This window comes from Maylandia zebra, linkage group LG15 (assembly GCF_041146795.1).
Source record: "Maylandia zebra isolate NMK-2024a linkage group LG15, Mzebra_GT3a, whole genome shotgun sequence".
NCBI lineage: Eukaryota > Metazoa > Chordata > Actinopteri > Cichliformes > Cichlidae > Maylandia > Maylandia zebra.
This window is the reverse complement of record NC_135181.1, coordinates 5,368,979-5,383,205: the sequence shown is the minus strand read 5'-3', so window position 1 is coordinate 5,383,205 and position 14,227 is coordinate 5,368,979. Positions and strand designations below refer to the sequence as shown.

Genomic DNA, 14,227 nt, shown 5'->3' with positions numbered 1-14,227 from the left:
AAGTCAGGAACATGAACTCTACATGTGTTCAGTCGTCATGTCCTCATATTGTTTCAAGCTGTGAAGAACATGAGTGTGTTTCAGAATACGTCCTCATATGGTTGGACCAACAACTCTAGTGTGTGTGTGTTACACTGTCCTCATATTGTTGGGTAGCAGAACTGTACTGTGTTAAGTTTCTATAGAATCTGGCATAAGGAAGTCAGATCCTTCTGTAATAATGTTCACTGAAACAAGTATGATCTGTAGTTAATGAGCTAGTCAGCATTTGTAGTACAGAATGTTTCTGACATTATATTGTTGTCTTTTGTTGCAGACACCAAGTGTTGAGACCCTGTCCCAACCTCCTACAGACCAAGAAGTGAGTGACAAATCCACTTCATTCCTCCAACAGGTTACGCATAAATTTTTGTATTTGGAATCAAGTATATGAGTCAGTTGGGCCTAGTGCATAAATGAAATGCACTTTGATTGTATTAAAACAATCAGTTTGAGTGAAAGTTTCCCAAAATCAACATTAGCATTAGGAGAAGGAAATTGGCTATACCAGTTGTTAGTCCAAACTTTCCCTTTAAAGCATCAATTTGGTCTTTATTCCAATTAAATTTAATATTTTTGTCCTTTTACACATGTTTTTGTCCATTTAACCTGAAGCTGATCAGTTTACATGATTGGATTTCTGGGGAAATAGATGGCTTTACATCAGTGTTGGGTTTAGAGCTTTTATTGACAACAGCAGGACAAGTTAGAAGTCAGGAACATGAACTCTACATGTGTTCAGTCGTCATGTCCTCATATTGTTTCAAGCTGTGAAGAACATGAGTGTGTTTCAGAATACGTCCTCATATGGTTGGACCAACAACTCTAGTGTGTGTGTGTTACACTGTCCTCATATTGTTGGGTAGCAGAACTGTACTGTGTTAAGTTTCTATAGAATCTGGCATAAGGAAGTCAGATCCTTCTGTAATAATGTTCACTGAAACAAGTATGATCTGTAGTTAATGAGCTAGTCAGCATTTGTAGTACAGAATGTTTCTGACATTATATTGTTGTCTTTTGTTGCAGACACCAAGTGTTGAGACCCTGTCCCAACCTCCTACAGACCAAGAAGTGAGTGACAAATCCACTTCATTCCTCCAACAGGTTACGCATAAATTTTTGTATTTGGAATCAAGTATATGAGTCAGTTGGGCCTAGTGCATAAATGAAATGCACTTTGATTGTATTAAAACAATCAGTTTGAGTGAAAGTTTCCCAAAATCAACATTGGCATTAGGAGAAGGAAATTGGCTATACCAGTTGTTAGTCCAAACTTTCCCTTTAAAGCATCAATTTGGTCTTTATTCCAATTAAATTTAATATTTTTGTCCTTTTACACATGTTTTTGTCCATTTAACCTGAAGCTGATCAGTTTACATGATTGGATTTCTGGGGAAATAGATGGCTTTACATCAGTGTTGGGTTTAGAGCTTTTATTGACAACAGCAGGACAAGTTAGAAGTCAGGAACATGAACTCTACATGTGTTCAGTCGTCATGTCCTCATATTGTTTCAAGCTGTGAAGAACATGAGTGTGTTTCAGAATACGTCCTCATATGGTTGGACCAACAACTCTAGTGTGTGTGTGTTACACTGTCCTCATATTGTTGGGTAGCAGAACTGTACTGTGTTAAGTTTCTATAGAATCTGGCATAAGGAACTCAGATCCTCCTGTCAATAATGTTCACTAATGTATCTGTGACATATATGTGAACTCAATGCAGCCTTTCATCTCAGCAAATATAATTAATGATTGACAGGGTTCACAAATTAATTTTCACCCAAGATTTTATGTCAAAATGACATGACACAAAGTGTGTGATATGTATGTTAAATCATTCTCACTATTAAGTTACAATGCATTGTTTTTCATTTCTTAACCTACTAGCAATGTTTTTTACAGTATACTGAATTGCATAATAATTTTGAGTTAGTTTTCAAATGAATTATAATTACAAACATTGAATTTGTTACGTTTCATGTAAGGCCAGACAAAAATCTCGAGTTCTCACCTTTCACCAGACAGCTACCTCAGAGCAGGTAAGCCAGCTGCCTTTTTCTTCTTCATTCAAATTGTTTATGCTATGTAATTATGCATATTTACTACATGAATGCATTTTCATCAAGTCATGGATTGCAGAATGTTCTGCTACTGGAGGGGGAATGACATTCTAGCTATTAATAAATACAAAGATGCTTTTTCTCCATTTTCGTTCAGATCTCTACTGATGAATTCTCAGATTGTACGGATTATGAAGATAAAGACTATTTCCCAGATTCATGTGGCAGTTCCTCTGACACAAGTCTCCATAGTGTGGACATGAAAATCACAGAATCTGTGGTTCCCCAAAATACGTTAAATGACATGGCATTGGAGACGGCTTCAGGACACAGTGGGAAGATCACCAGTTCAGAGAAACCTACAACATTTAATTTGTCACTGAGAAGTAGCAGTCACAGTACTTCGGTAACAAGCCGCAGTTTTGATTCATCAGGGGTCACATCACCTAAAAACAGCTCCATAAAAGTCCTACCTTTGCCAAACACGGAAAGACAAAGCAAGTACAACAAGAAGCAATACTGTCTATATTGTAAAAAGGCCATTGCTAAATTGGCAAGACACCTTGAATCTGCCCACGGTAATGTGCCGGAAGTTGCAAGCGCCTTCAGTTATGATAAAAGATCCTGCAAAAGAAGAGATTTGTTGCGCTCTATTAAGAAGAGGGGAAACTTTAACCATAATGCTACTGTGGCAACTTCTGGTGCTGGAGAAATGGTTGCTTGTCGAAGACCCACTACTGCAACAGGATCTGAGGACTACCGTCATTGTAAATTTTGTCAAGGACTATATGCAAGAAATTGCCTTTGGAGGCATGTGAGAAGGTGCCCTCAGAGGTTTAATGAGGAAGCTCCCTCTGGGCAAAGACGGATGCATCTGCAATTACCGAAACCTGATCAAGTTCATGAAGCTGTATGGAAGATTGCTTGTGAAATGAATCAGGATGACATTTCCTTTGTAGTAACGAGTGAAAGAGACATTCTTAGCCTTGGTGAGTCACTGTACAATGGCAGAAAACCAAATGAGAAAAGGAATGATTACATACGCCAAAAAATGAGAGAGATCGCAAGGTTATTGATAACCGCCAGAGCTATGACACCTTTGAAGAGCACAGAAGACCTTGTTATGCCTACTAACTTTCCCCATGTCATACAAGCAGTCAGAGCTGTTGCTGGTTATGAGCAGGAGAGCAACTCATATAAAACCCCATCCTTGGCTTTGAAATTGGGACACAGTTTGGCTAAAGTTGCAAGCATTGTGCAGTGTAAAGCCATCATTGCAAATCGCTATGATGTTGCAGAGTCAGCCAAGCAGTTTGCCACTCTGTATGAAAAAAAGTGGTCAGAGTCCATTTCAGCTGCTGCATTGGGCACACTTCAACAAGCCAAATGGAATAAACCACAGATTTTGCCATTTACACAGGATGTGTCACTGCTGCATACGTTTCTTGCTACCAAGTCCGCAATGTACATGAAGGACCTTGAGGAAAAACCCAACAGCACAACCTTCGGAAATCTTGCTCAAGTGACTTTGACGCAGGTAGTGCTATTTAACAGAAAAAGGCAAGGAGAAGTTTCAAAAATGGAGCTCCAGGTTTTTACATCCCGGAATCGCACAGAGTTGAATCCTGACATTATGATCGGCCTAACTGAGTTTGAAAGGAAACTTGCAAAGCACTTTGACAGAGTTGAGATTCGTGGTAAAAGATCAAGAATGGTACCTGTGCTTCTCACACCTGACATGATCACTGCAATGGAGCTCCTCGCAAAAGCCAGAAGTGAGTGTCAAGTCCACACAGAGAATGTGTACTTGTTTGCACGCCCAGGTGTCCTTTCCCATTACAGAGGCTCTGACTGCTTTCGCAAGTATGCAAATAAATGTGGTGCAAAGTACCCAGAGGCCCTTACCTCAACAAGATTGCGGAAACAAGTTGCCACTTTGTCCACAGTACTAAATCTAAAAGAAAATGAAATGGATCAACTTGCCACCTTTCTCGGACACGACATCCGTGTCCATCGAGAATTCTACCGGCTTCCAGAGAGTACCCTGCAGCTTGCAAAAGTCAGCAAACTGTTGATTGCAATGGAGAAAGGAAAACTGTCTGACCTGCAGGGGAAAGGGCTGGATGACATCGTGATCAATCCTGATGGTGAATTCTTTTTCTTTCTTTTTTTTTGAAACATAGTTATCTTTGAATATAACATTTGTGAATGTTCAGCAGATTCTAATATAAATATTTTGTCTTGATTATTTTTCCCCAACAAGATGAAGCAGTTACAAGTGATGATGATTCCAGTGGAGAAACCATCACTGACCCTCAACAACACAAAGGTATCTTGACTTGCCCAGTGTGTGATAATATCTTTAAGTTATGAGACTGGAGACAGTTAATAGGTTCATGTCATGTTAGATGGGCTTAAGGGACAGCAGTATATAAATTAGACAGAATGGTAGACACCATTCATTAATATGGTACTAAAAGATCTGGATACATTGAAGTCTGGCAAAATGCATAAATAAGCAATACAAAGGCAAATATTAAATATAAGGATTAGGAGGTCCACTTCTGTGAGATTAGGCACACAAGTTGAGAGGTAGTGCATGCAAGTAATGTGTTTCTAGGGAGATGCCTGAGTATTGATGAGTATTATTAGTAGATTATGTTCACATGTAAAATATTCATATCAAATGTAAAATTACACACTGCCCAATGCTGACTTTGCCTACAATGCAAACAAAAAATGCATTAATTCTCATATTTCACTGTTACTTTTCAAAGGCTCAAGGACCAAGAATTCTGGGAACCAAAGCCACACACTTTACTCAGCTTCCCTGGACAATATGGAGGGCGCTTCTGCCTCAACCACCCTGGACAATATGGAGGGCGCTTCTGCCTCAACCACCCTGGACAATATGGAGGGCGCTTCTGCCTCAACCACCCTGGACAATATGGAGGGCGCATCTGCCTCAACCACCCTGGACAACATGGAGGGCGCTTCTGCCTCAACCACCCTGGACAATATGGAGGGCGCTTCTGCCTCAACCACCCTGGACAGCAAAAACATCAGCAACACTGCACCAGGAAAGGGTAAAGGTACCCATATACAAAATGTTTTAAGTGAATATACTTGTTATCAATGGACATGTTTATTCTTTTCAGGCATGACACTATTAAGAGCTTTTATCATAATCCGTTTCATCTTCTTTGATTCCCAGCAGAACACAGCACTTCAAATGGTTCATCCCAAGCATCCTTGAAGGAGCATTAAGCAATATCTTTTCACTGCTAGGTGTGCTGTTTTGCACTGCCTGTAAACCAAACCAAAGTCTATGGCTGGAGATCAACACAGAGAGAGGGATTGTGACTTCATGCTGTACTCCAGATGAAATTACACCTCTAATTATTCACATAGCCATTTTTAATTCCTTCAACCTAAGTATGATGAATTGTGCTTATTGCTCCTTTAAAGTGCTCCAGTAGAAAGCAAGGTTTAAGAACATTTTGTATTCACATTAGAAACTAGAATATTTTCTCTCTTATCTTACATTCGCATTAAGATATATATTTTTTTGTTTCCATTTATGACAGCTGGGAAGGCAAGGTGCAAGTGGACAGATGATGAAGTAAAGGCTGTTGAGCGGCACTTACTTCATTTCATAACAAGCTGCAAAGTACCTGGCAAAAAGGAATGTGACTCCTGCATCCAAGCAGAGCCGGCAGCTCTGAAAGGCAGAGACTGGGTTGCCATAAAGTATTACATCCACAACAGGATCGTAGCATTGAAAAGAAAGATGAATAAATAAAATTACAAAATGCAGGTTCAGGAATGCTGCATCAGTTAAAATTAACTTGATTTTCATTTTTATTTTTTTTTAATTTTTGACTTTGTCTGTTGGGTTAGTAATGACTAAGTTACTCAGTCCTTTCTCCTGGTTTTTGCCATCATAAGTTAATACTCAAGGGAGATAGTTTGTTACTCTCAGTTATTTCAGTATTGCAGGTCACTCACAGTTATTTCAGTATTACAGGTCTCTGCATTGCATTGTTTATACCCATAAATCTGTTTATTATGGGTGCATTTTGTAATTAAAAAATAAGAAAGGCAGAAAATGTTCCATGTTTTTATTCACATAAACATTCACTGCAAAATTAATGCAATACAATATTAAGACTTAAAAAGTAGACTGACCACATTTTTGAGCTATGTCTCTTTTTAAGTCTCTATACAGCTCAGATTTACTGTGTTGTATTAACACATGAATGTCTGATATTTCTGTCAGAAGTTACCCGACTGGTGAGCATTACTATTGTGCATCCATGCCTATTATATTGTAATCTCAAAAGGAGCCAAGCTGAAAATACAGACCCTACCCTTACCTGGTCCTTATAAGTCATGTATACTTGAAAATTATGTGTGTATCCATGGGCTTCACAATTCACCTAAACATGAAATATCAGTGTGTGTGACCTTATGGTACTCATAAGTCACATAAACCTGACAGTGTCCTCATAAGTAGCAGTAAATTCAGGTTTGACCAAAATTTAACCCTAGCCAAAATCTCAACAGATGGGCGTGTTCCTGGAAGCATGGGTCAAATTTTTTGTGATTCCCATGCCTCTAGGACCTTCAGAAAGGCACGTTCCCATTTGTCACATTTTTGTCATAGGTACTGATATATCATGAAAACACGTATGTGTGTGTGTGTGTGTGTGTGTGTGACAGAGAGAGAGAGAGCCTTTTTATGGGATGATCTCATTGTAAGATTCAAATTCAATATATTTAGACTGGTTGACTGAATTGGATCTTGTGTGTGTTTCTCCTTGTGCATGTGTGTTTCCATATGTGTACATATTTGTGATTGTATGGCTGTTATATATTTTTTTGCTGATTTTTTTCATTTAACAAGTATATTTGAGGGACCCTCAGCATGTTCAGCATTTTTTCAGCTGTCCATTTTGCTTTTCCAATTTTTCTGTTTAAGTTATTACTATTGTGCTAAATCATACTATTTCTGCTATTTTATAAGATTTGTGCTAAATATAGTATTTCTGATTAATTATAGTTTTTCTACCAAATCATAGTACAGTATTTTTGCTTTTTATAGGATTTTTATAGGATATTTATATTGCTTAAAATAGTATTTCTGCTTTTTATAGGCTTTGTGCTTAATATAGTATTTCTGCTTTTTATAGGATTTGTGCTTAATATAGTATTTCTGCCAAATGATAGTATTTCTGTCAAATTATAGTATTTGTGCTAAAACATAGTATTAATTTAAAATTACAATATTCATAGTTCATCACAGTGTCTCTGGTAAATCACAGTATTTCTGCTATGTTGTACTATTTTTCTAAATCATAGTGTTTCCGTAATATTTAAGTATTTCTGGCTAAATATATTCTTTCTGTTATCTTATACTATTTCTCCTAAATTATTGTATTTTTGTGAAGTTATCATGTTTCTGGTAAGTTACAATATTTCTGCTAAGTTCTGCTATGCTATTGTATTTCTGCCAAGTATTATGTTTCCACTAAGGTATTGCAGTTCTGCTAAGTTATTACATTTTAGCAAAGTTCCTTTGCTTCTGCAAAGTTTTTACAATTTCTGCAACTTTTCCAGCTAGTTTTTGCAGACAGCTTCAGCTTTAAAGCATCCACACTGCATTTTCGCAGGAAATGCAAATTTTTCTAGTTATTATTATTATTATTATTATTTTATTTTTTTACTATTTAATTTGTAAAAATGTGTATACACACACACACACACACACACACACACACACACACACACACACACACACACACACACACACGTAGGAAAATATTTAGTATACACATCCAGAAATGCATACACTATTATATATTGTACATATATTTATTAGTTTCAGGTTGGCCATTCTTGTATTTTGCTCGTTTGTGTTGTTGTGTTTGCACATCTCTGTTGCTTGTGGGGCTCGCACACAAGAATTTCATTCGCATGTGCTGTGCCAGTGTGCCTGCACATGTGATGTGACAATAAAAAGTGATTTGATTTGATTTGATTTGATTTGGTTGCTGTAGTACTTGGAAAAATTAAAGCGTTATAGTTTATAATTTGCAGTACTTTTAGACAAAATCTATTTATTTACATGTGACTGAAACTACAATATTCCTATCTTCAACCAGATAGTATAACTTTGACCTTCAATCAAATAGTAGTCCAGTAAATAACTTACCCGTATCTTGGTTCAATGGTTAGGTATGCCCCCTCCGCTGTGCGTGGAATGAAACAAACACAGGTTGCTGTTTCAAAGCCCTTCATGGCCTCTAAAATGGTCTTCTTCTCACTCTCACCATCGTCTACAGTTGTGAATAACTTAATCAGTGACGTAAGTGTTTCACTGGATAAATGATGTTAATGTGCTGTGGCATGCATCACAGTTAAACCCACCATATTTATCACTTAGAACGTAAGGGATGTCAACATTCCCAGATGTGGGAATCAACAGGCTATTCCATCAACAGGAATAGTTTTTATTTGGGCATTTCATGTTTTTCAGGAGGAGTATATCTCCTTCCACCAGAAACTCTGTCGATCCTATAAAAATACACGAAAGAATGACTTTTTAGGCAATTGACAAAATAAGAAAGCGCTGTTTTTCTCCAATATAATGATTGGATACTCACCATTGTTCATCCTGAGGATGGTTACAGCCGTGTTTTTACAATGAGAAAAGTGAAAATGTGACACAGTTAGTTATATGGAGCTACAACGAGGCAAAACCAGATTTGGTCACTTACCATTGTGACCAGCATGAGCCTGTAAAAATAATGCAGAAAAAAATATAGATAGTCGTTTATAATGTTGTGTTACAGATAACGATAGGCGCCAATGTTATGGGAGATGCGACATCTATTAAAAACAGCATTTACAAGCAGGTTTAGTTTTTGGTTAGTATTTCCTTACATGGTCATGATGAGGCCCAGAAGCAGCAGCAGAAGAGAAACTCTTGTTGTAAGGTCCATGTTGGTCTTGATGTGCCAGTGGTGAAGGTGTCAATTGAGAGACTTCACTTGTCTTCCAATGAAGTGATGCTAAAACCCAGTCAGGGGTGAGCTTATATGCCCAGTGTCCAGGTGTGTCTGTGTACAGAGATTAGTGGTAGGGGTTCAAAAGGCTTTGCCTTAGGCACACAACTGATTAGTGTGCCCTGTGTAGCTTTGCCCACTGCTTCCACACTGATAATCTCATTCTAAACGTGTGCTATAAACATTCAGTGTAAAGAGTTTTCTGGCACTGCTTTCAAGTAGTAGTTTTTAAACCATTTACACACCTGAGAACTAAAGGCTGAAGTATGTGTGTTTAAAATTGTTGTGTTGTTGTGAATCAGTTGATTTTCTGCTTCTTCAGTTGGTGCGGATAGAGAAAAACACTTGTAGGTTTATGCTGCTCTGTTATATGTACTGTTCTACCTCCGGTAGTGTTTTCAGAAGTTTTGTATCAAAAGGTAAGGTACATATTGGAGTGTGATTCATTGTACAGCCCATCCAAGAAGTGTGTCGCAGGCAGCAGGTTTTATTAAAATTCTAACATTTTATTTTTTTACGTTACTTGCCGCTAATTTTTTTGTTTTTGTATATGATTAAAAAATGTAAAATAACAAACTCGTGTGCAAAATGTTCAAACTGAAACTGAAAACTTTAGATCATAAACCAAAACAATGGTTCTTACCATACATTTTTTAGAATCAGCATATTTTTAATTGATGGTGTAAAACTGTTGTAATGGTGAGGTAGGTGGTTGGATAAATCTGATTTATATACAGCACAAGACAGCCTTCATCTTAACTAGAGACAAGTTAGTGTTTTCTAAATTTGGGAGAAAATAAAAAGAATGAAATACAGCTGTACAGAAAACAAATGTCTGATGCAAATAAAGAAGACATTACCTGGAGAGGGTTGCAGTTGTATAAACTTTTAATGGGTTTTGGTACAATATACAGCATCAGAATAGAAGTGAAACTCTTATTTGACTGAGCAATCAATTGCCAGTCAAGAAAAAACGAATCAATTCTCTTGATTTCGCTTCTCCAGTGTAAGAAAAGTGTTCTCTTGATTTATATTTTATATTATTCCAAAACAGATTCTGAACTCCAATTTAGACCGGAGGAAATTAAAATGAGCTTCTTTTTTTTTCTTCAATTTTATTGACAAAGGTAATAGTCCATGGATGCAGCCCTACATAATAGCTCGAATATGTTTTTTATTTCACTTTGACTTCATCATTTCTGGGAGGTGTAGTAGTAAATGGAAGAAGTGGACAAAAAGAGAACTTCTGGCACCTTGTTCCTGAACACCAAACAGCAGTGATGACATATCCAAGTCCAACACTGATGTGGTCCTGTGCTGTACATCACAATGATGTGATATTTATTATCAGTGGGGAAAAATTGCACTGTGTGTGTTAGAGAGAAATGGTGCTGCAAACTCTGGCATCTGTTTATGTGTACTTCAAATTCAACGTATTTGTAAGAGAACTTCTGGGACCTTGTTCCTGAACACCACACAGCAGTGATGACATAGCCTAGCCCTTCTCTGCTCTATAGTACATCTGAGTCTCTTCCTCTGACACTATGTGGGCAGCCAAGGACAACAGTCAATGAGCAATATCAATTTATGTAATAGACTATTAAACAGTGTGCTTAACATTTAGACTTGCTACACTGGTGTTCAGTGGGAGTGTGTGCCAGGAAGTCCTCTGCCGTGATAATAGCCCTCTGAAATGAAACATGTTAGCCCGCTCTGCTGGCTCTTACTCACTCTTGCTTCTCCTCCTACAGTCGGTTCCCTGACCCCAACACAGGTGCCCTGCTTACTCTTCTTCCTTTCACCTTTTGCTCTGAATACCACTGGTTGTCAAACTAACAATTAACTGTTTTATATACTGCATTCATGTCGAGCATTACCTGTGAACCCTCTCATTATGTATTGTTGCATGCAAGTGTTGAAATATCTAATTCATTTCTTTAGTTGTTTTCTCACTGGCTGGTTAATTTCATGTCTGACATGCAGCTGATGTTTTGCTTTTGTTTTTTTTGTTTTTTTGTTTGTTTGTTTGGTTTTTTTTGAAGTAGCTTTTTATAGAAGTAGCTTTCTGCTTGCTTTCCTCTGTCTCCTTTCTTGCCCTCTCCTTGTTCCTAATACTAGAGTCAATCTGTGATGGTAAACATCGTGTTCATAATAATTGACATTCAGACAAACAGGAACAATTACATCGAATATGAACACTGTCTTAATTGGTGTGCATTTCCAGTCCTGTAAGAGTCATGTGAAAAGTAAATTAATCAGATGTCATTGTAGACTGATTGAGCCACAATCTAGTTGCACAGTCCATTCAGAGAATAACTGCGTCTGATGGATGACATGTCAAGTGCTTTATGAGGGACATTTGAAACTGATAATCTTAAAGGTCAAGGAGAAGTAGCAGCAAAATAAAAAGACAGAACTTTTTTGTTTTTGGTCAGGCGGTTTTAACATAACCGTGTCTGGTGCGTGTCTAATGGAAAGAGCCAATACTGTAGCAAATTTAAAATGAAATTCACAAGATGTGTTCAGCTGGTGAAACTTAATGGGATTGTGGACTTTTTTGAAAAGTCTTTATTGGTACCAGTTATAGTGTGGTACGTGCCTTGCTCAGGGGCACATCAAAACTGATTATGAGCGTGAGAAAAGTGTGACTCATTCAGTCTGCCCACCCACGTTTTCCCAGCTCGCCTAGAACTGATGATGTTAGAGAAGTAGTTGCAATCCCATTTCCCTTCCTTCAGGCAAAAGTTGCTGAGATAAACCCTTTCTGTTAGCACTTCTGTGTAGATACTGTAATGCAATCATTTTGAACTTTTAGAACATTAATGAAATAATTTAAAACATCTCAACCCCAGTGTGGAGAAACACATGCTTCATAAATTTAACAGTTGAGATTTAGCTCTTCACAATGTTCTGTAGGTTTCTGCTGTGCAGTGATGATGTTACCCTGTAGTTTGTAGAGATGGCACGATACCACTTTATGTCCGATACCGATACCGATATCATAAATTTGGATATCTGCCGATACCGATATGAATCCGATATAGTGTTTTTTAATCAACAAAACTGTTTTTTAAATATCTTGCTGCATTTTGTATAAGTTCATACTCAAGTTTAAAACAACAACTACACTAAAGCTATTCTGTTATACCTGTATGCAAAAAAAAATATTTCATAGTTCAGCAATACTGATCAATCTAATAAACTTAAACCTACACCATCCTCCCTATTCTGGTATTTTAAAGAGTACTTAGCATAAATATTAAGCAACCTAACTAATAGGGTTCCAACTCCCAGCAACAACAAAAATAAATAAATAAAAAATAGGGAACCACCCCTCACGCTCCACCTCATGATGCTTAATCGACGTAATCAACCTTAATTTGATGCAGTGTGGAAAAAAAAATGCACAGAAATCAATTATTTTTCAAGAAATATTAAATAGATTCAACATCTTTCTTCAACAAAATTGCAGACTGCACAGATGGTACCTTCCCAAAGGAAAAAGTACTATAGCTTACTAGGGTATATATATTAGACTTAATAGTCACTATATACAGTAATTGACTTCTATTCATTTTACATCAAATTAAAACTTTGGGTGTCAGATAATTATTTATTAAAAGCTAGAGAATAAGAAAGAAAAGTATGTCTTTGTGCCCCCTTTTCTCTGTTAATGCCCTATCGGCCCCCCTGGCTAAACTTTGCTAGATCCGCCCCTGCACAGTTACCAGCGTCAGCTACGTAGAAAAAGATCCTCGAGTAGAAAGTAATATTAAATACATTCTAACAACAGCTTATCAAGCTTAAACGTGCTGCTGTTGTTCAGCCGCTGGTTTCCTCTTTCTGGTGCAAAGTGGGCCAAAAGCAAACTAGAGACAGGGACTCGCGACAGAAAAGCCGATCAGCTGATCGTTAAGCAGTTTCATGATTGAAGTAGCAGCAAGAGAGAGAGAGAGGCAGTCGCTCCATATATTAGTTGTTAAGCTTAACGCAGGAATGCTTTACAAACATTCAGAGATGGACTTACACACTTGCTTTACTTCTCTCGGGGATAACTTTGTCGGAGATGAAATGCCGGGTTGCTAGCGAAGCTCCAAATGCTATCCAGACCACCACAGGTCCTGCATGCCACAGCCGCTCTATCACGTGATGCCTACTGCTCCAACGTGCTAACGTTCTGAGGTGAGTTACGGCGTGTTGCAAGTTTTGTGAGGTGCTTTCGTGATATTTAATGGATCGGATTACATTTTTTATTTTTCTCCGATATCCGATCCAGTAATTTAGGTCAGTATCGGACCGATACCGATATGTAATATCGGATCGGTCCATCTCTAGTAGTTTGTTTTGTTTTCTCCTATAATGTTTTGGGTTTCTAATCTTACAATATACAATGCTTTGAGATGAATGCTAGTGTGATTTGGCTTTCACTGTCATATACATAATTGTACACTGTTTTGCATGAGTATTACAGAGCTGAGTAAACATAAAACTAGTGCTCCAATCTGCTCTGTTGTTTTTGAAGGATCATGCTTTGGTAAACTTTCTAAAATAAATGATTTAAAGCTGTAAATATCTTGATACAATATACAGTGTTGTGAAAATATCTTCAGCCACCCAGCATTTCTTTCTATTTTGAAAAAGCGAAAGGGAAATAGGGATTTATTGAAATCACACATGTAAGTACAGTCTATGGGGCAAACACAGTTTTAAGTACAATTTTAACAAACAATACTAACACTATGGAGCATGACCAGCCTGAGCATCGCCTGAAATCTTATGGCCAAGCTTTCATGTCATTTCTTTAAGTAGTCTTCAGGAATTTTTCTCGAAGGACATTCAAAGTCGTTCTAGGAATGTTGGCTGCAAGTTGTTCTGTTCTCCATCAAGATGATTCCACACTGCTTCAACAATGTTGATGTGCAGGTTCTGTTGAGGCCAGTCTATCTCACCAGTCCAATCCACTGTGAGTTTTTCTATCCAATTATGGTTTTATTGAATTGACAGTGTATTTAGAATTTTTGTCCTGCTGTAAAGTTGTCCAGTTGAATCTCTCAGGTCCA

The 14,227-nt window shown here is 37.6% G+C and overlaps 2 protein-coding genes and 1 pseudogene across 5 annotated transcripts in view; 2 read left to right on the top strand and 1 right to left on the bottom strand.

Moving 5' to 3' along the window:
• LOC143412750 (low choriolytic enzyme-like) overlaps positions 1 to 8,790 on the bottom strand; it is a 35,051-nt pseudogene extending 26,261 nt beyond the window's left edge.
• The window catches only part of LOC101476673 (MAM domain-containing glycosylphosphatidylinositol anchor protein 2), a 243,514-nt gene that overhangs the window by 89,819 nt on the left and 139,468 nt on the right, over positions 1 to 14,227 (top strand). The gene's annotated exons all lie outside the window — the stretch shown is intronic.
• Positions 33 to 6,812, top strand: LOC112435714 (uncharacterized). 4 transcript variants are annotated; one of them, XM_076873735.1, is made up of 7 exons: positions 33 to 394; positions 1,066 to 1,143; positions 2,026 to 2,079; positions 2,258 to 4,247; positions 4,364 to 4,429; positions 4,878 to 5,192; positions 5,688 to 6,812. In XM_076873735.1, the coding sequence occupies exons 1-7, from the start codon at positions 281 to 283 to the stop codon at positions 5,900 to 5,902; spliced, it is 2,832 nt and encodes a 943-aa protein (XP_076729850.1). In that variant the 5' UTR covers positions 33 to 280; the 3' UTR covers positions 5,903 to 6,812. The 4 variants fall into 4 exon arrangements, with proteins under 4 accessions (XP_076729850.1, XP_076729853.1, XP_076729852.1 ...); XM_076873738.1 differs by having other exon boundaries at positions 34 to 361; XM_076873737.1 differs by having other exon boundaries at positions 34 to 394; positions 1,066 to 1,110.

Coding starts and splice junctions, on each gene's coding strand:
- LOC112435714 (XM_076873735.1), top strand. CDS start 281: ATGTTTCTGACATTATATTGTTGTCTTTTGTTGCAGACACCAAGTGTT. Junction 395..1,065: donor CCACTTCATTCCTCCAACAG/GTTACGCATAAA, acceptor CTTTTGTTGCAG/ACACCAAGTGTTGAGACCCT. Junction 4,430..4,877: donor TGACCCTCAACAACACAAAG/GTATCTTGACTT, acceptor TACTTTTCAAAG/GCTCAAGGACCAAGAATTCT.